General features: G+C 43.5%; 1 protein-coding gene across 1 annotated transcript in view; it reads left to right on the forward strand.

The window, feature by feature from the left end:
* faap24 (Fanconi anemia core complex associated protein 24) overlaps positions 1 to 2,173 on the forward strand; it is a 2,939-nt gene extending 766 nt beyond the window's left edge. Inside the window, exons 2-3 of the mRNA XM_015397279.1 lie at positions 732 to 1,105; positions 1,647 to 2,173. Coding sequence (XP_015252765.1) covers positions 827 to 1,105; positions 1,647 to 1,898 — 531 coding nt within the window. The 5' untranslated portion in view covers positions 732 to 826 and the 3' untranslated portion in view covers positions 1,899 to 2,173. The remainder of the gene's footprint in view (positions 1 to 731; positions 1,106 to 1,646) is intronic.
* The last annotated feature ends 1,791 nt before the right edge of the window (positions 2,174 to 3,964 follow it).

Consider the following 3,964-nt stretch of genomic DNA (forward strand, 5'->3'; position numbering starts at 1 on the left):
TCCTATCAGATTTACACACTGTAGGTATATTAGAATCTGTCCTTAAATTACAGCCAAACCCATTCACACAGTAACAGATAAAAACCTTTAGATAAATCAAACATTACCGCCACATATCTGACTCAATAACCATTAAAACAACTATTTTCATTCATTTTAGAAGGAATTATTCACATACATGTATTATATCAAACTGAACTTCCAACATTCACCACGCCAAGTACCATTTCCTCCGATCAAGGAGCAGCCGGCCTGCTTGGTCTCGCAATGAATTCAGGGATATCCAAGGATGGAGAGGATACATCGGACCCATCCTTCAAATCGGGCCAAAAGAAGGACCCATTTGTAGGTCGCATAAAGAGGAGTCTTAGAATCCAACCAGACCTCGGCGCCGCGCTATGACGTAATCGCCCTTTGAATCTGGCCTTCGGAGGACGCAGCCCATGGATTCGAACAGAGCCTTCTTCTATCGATGCCATAAAGCAGCATGGTTGAGGTCAGGAACATCGGACTTCTGGATCAGCCTGCGCGTTGACTTCATTCTCCGTTTTAAAAAAAAGACAGCTGGTCAGAGGTCAGCCATTTAGGCCATAATTTATAGAATGAGTATCATCATATCAGCACTCTAATGTAATGAATCCATACACTGACTGCTCCTTTTTAATGGATGAAGTTTAAGGTAAATAATGCTTCAGTTCCAGGAAGCTAAACTCTCTCTACTCCTTCTGCAGAAGCTGGTTTGAAAATCCTGTTTGAAAATGAACTGGCTGTGGCCGATTTCCTCCTTCCCAACAAAGTGTGCCTCCTGTACGTGTCTGAGGGGGACATGGTGGCAGGAAACGGGTTCAGGAGGAAGCTGGTCCGCTACAGAAACGTAAGGGAAGTCCTTCAGCTGCATGTTCTGCAGGGAACCTGTTCACCTGTGCTCTGCTCTCCGGCTGTTTTCCAGGCCAGCAGCAGCTTCCAGCAGCTAGTGTTGGCGGAGAGGACCAGGCTCAGTGAGCAGTACTTCTCCGCCCTGCAGAAGTTTGTGGTGTTGGACCTGGGTTTGTCTCTGCTGCCTGTCGGTGGGCAGACGGAGGCCTCTCAGCTCATCACTCAGATTGTAAGTATCCAGTGTTGATCAGGATCTTGAACCTTAGAGAAGACCTAAAACAGTGTGGGAGATGTTATTTACATCCACTATATCATCTAGGAACAATGCAAAATATGTATAAAATGTAGGCTGTGATGGAAAAAAAAAGAAGAAATACAATAAAAAGTGAAATATTTGTATCAAGCAGAGCAGAAATACTGAGGTATTTAGTTGAACATTTATTGAAAGATCAGGGGGGCACTAGGAAGTGATGCATCAGGAAGGTGGAATCAGATGTGCAGCTATTGGTGGTTTACCTTTAGCACAGTAAGAATTGAAGCTCGGCCATAGTGGCAAATGTTTGATGCATCATTTGTGTGAATCTGATTATTCAGATTTTGCCCTTATAGTAAATTGAAATTTAATTACTTTGAAGTCGGAAAAAGAATAGCATTTTACCCTTTTGTAATAATAACTTAAATAATGTGTTTTAAAAACAATGACAAAAAAACAATGATAAATTGGTGTCAGAGTTTCCTTAAATAAAAAAAGCTCTCTCCATTTGTTTTAGGTTCATGGGGAGGGCAGGGAGAACCCATTCAGACGGAGGACTTCATGCCGGCTGCTGGATTCAATCACTCTGGCTATGGTCCAGCAGATCCCCGGGGTCGGCAAGGTCAGAGCTGTGACTCTGATGCAGAACTTTCCCAGCATCCAAGAGATCTCCAATGCATCCCCGGCTGAGTTAGAACCCTTGGTGGGCCAGGCCAGCGCCCAGCAGATCCACAGCTTCTTCCATGCTCACCTGACTCCTGGAAATTAAGGACCAACGTGTCATTTTCAGTGTTTCTTTGGGCTGCACCTAAACTGTGGCGCTTCCGTGCAGCTTCATATGAAGACTTTGAGAAGTGTTGTAGTTCTGGAGTCAGATTTTAACTCCAGTCTTGGAAAGAATGTGAACGGACTTCATTGAAAACGACAGCTTGCCTTATGTGACTGCCTGACATCGCATTTCTACGCCGAGACGTATCGTTACTCAGCCGACATTTGACTTTCTTTTTAAACACTGAACAATGAAGTTTATTCTGTGGAGAAGGGTGGAATTTTNTTTTAACCAGGAAGCATCGAATCGATCGTCAGTGTGAGGTTTATCACAACAGATCCACCTGCTGCTAAAACTAGCATAATCTATGGCACCACTACACTAGTTCTCTGTTGGAAACACACTGGCAGATGATATTAGCCAATCAGTGATGGAGAAAGGTCAGGGAGGGTTTGCTATGACTCAGTAAGGATGAATGATTAGTGGACATGTGTTTTCATAGGTTAACTCAAAAACAGCTGATCTGACTCCTAACCAGCCCAAATGATCTCCATCCACCTAAAATGAAAACCGCCCAATCTGTCAACACTGCACCAAATCACGTCAGCGTCCATAAGCCGGGCATACACTGTGCAATGTTTGCCCTTTACAGGCCAATTCTATGGTCGTGTGAGAATTTACGATCTGGCCAACTTTCAACCTGATCGTGGGTCGTGTGTCCTGTAGTGTACAGGGAGTAACGAGGGGATATCAGCCTCTCACAACCACCTCCCGATCAGGAATAGTAAGGTTGGGATAAAATCAAACATGTTTGAAATTCAGTTTGCTGTCTCAAGGATTCTTCTTCTTCTTGTTCTTCCTCTCAGATGAAAACACAGAAGCATGATGCGGGTTTGAGTGAAATGGAGTTTTTTCTGTAAAATTGACAGATTGCAGTTGCCACGATTGCTTAGGCACGTCTTTGTCCAAATACGTCGTCGCCTTTTCTTTTTAGGGCTTTGGGCACATAAAATTGCACAAATTGCCAAGGCAACGCATTGCCAAGGCAACCCTGTGGTTTGATCTTACAGTGTGAGCAGTAGCTGCGTGCAACGATTAAAAAAATCCTACAGTGTATGCCCGACTATAGGTGAAAGCAATCAATGCAAGGTCATTTCTTATATTATGTTTATGGTCAGTTCATCAGGATTATGATCCCACTAAAATATGTAGTTGTTGTTCAGGGGGGGCAGATCTCCAGCCTAACTTCTTGTTATTAGATTCCATGCTTTTACTTTTTTTTTTCTTATTTAGACACAGACACCAGCCTCTACAAAGGTGGTTGTTTTTGTTGTTGTTTTCTCAGAGACCCTGAAACTCTGTCCTGTATGATGAACTGTATCAGGTCACACAAACAGTGGTTTGAGGAAAGAAACACCTTTATTTGTTTTGCTATTGTGTTCAGTCTGTACTTGTTTTACTGCCCCCTCTGTACAAAGTGAGTAATATGTATTTATTTAGGGGCATTTCAGCTAATAAAATCTGTATCAAGTACCTGGTGATGTGGAAACATTACTTTTTATGTATTCATAGTAGAATTTAAACACCAGATTTAGCAGCTATCACTACGGTGTGGTTATCACACGCCATGGCTGTTTGACATTTTTTCATTTAGAAAAAGGCAGATAAGAAATCAGGAAGCATTCAACTAGATTAATTTGTGACAAATAGGATTCACAACACAGCTGTTTGGAGAGATTAGGTGGCTGTGTGGTTGCCTGATGAAAATCCTGCAAAAGTAAACAAACCAGTGGTGGAGCCAGATGGATAGTTGGGATGGCAACTTTGTACATAGGGGACCTGTCATGGATGACCCAGAGGAAGAGGATCTGCTGGTGGAACGCATGGATGATGAGGCGGTTAGAGATGAGGACTTAGTGGAGGACAGGGGCAGAGCTAGATGGGGGGCCAGGGGTGGCCATTGCCACCCTTAGGCAATCATTGGCCCCCCCTGTGGCCCCCCATACCATTCCCCCCCCCCCTCTATTACATATGGTGGCAGCAGTAATACTCTTAAGGGGAATATT

The sequence above is a fragment of the Cyprinodon variegatus genome, unplaced genomic scaffold (genome assembly GCF_000732505.1).
Source record: "Cyprinodon variegatus isolate N-32 unplaced genomic scaffold, C_variegatus-1.0 Scaffold849, whole genome shotgun sequence".
NCBI classification, from domain to species: domain Eukaryota; kingdom Metazoa; phylum Chordata; class Actinopteri; order Cyprinodontiformes; family Cyprinodontidae; genus Cyprinodon; species Cyprinodon variegatus.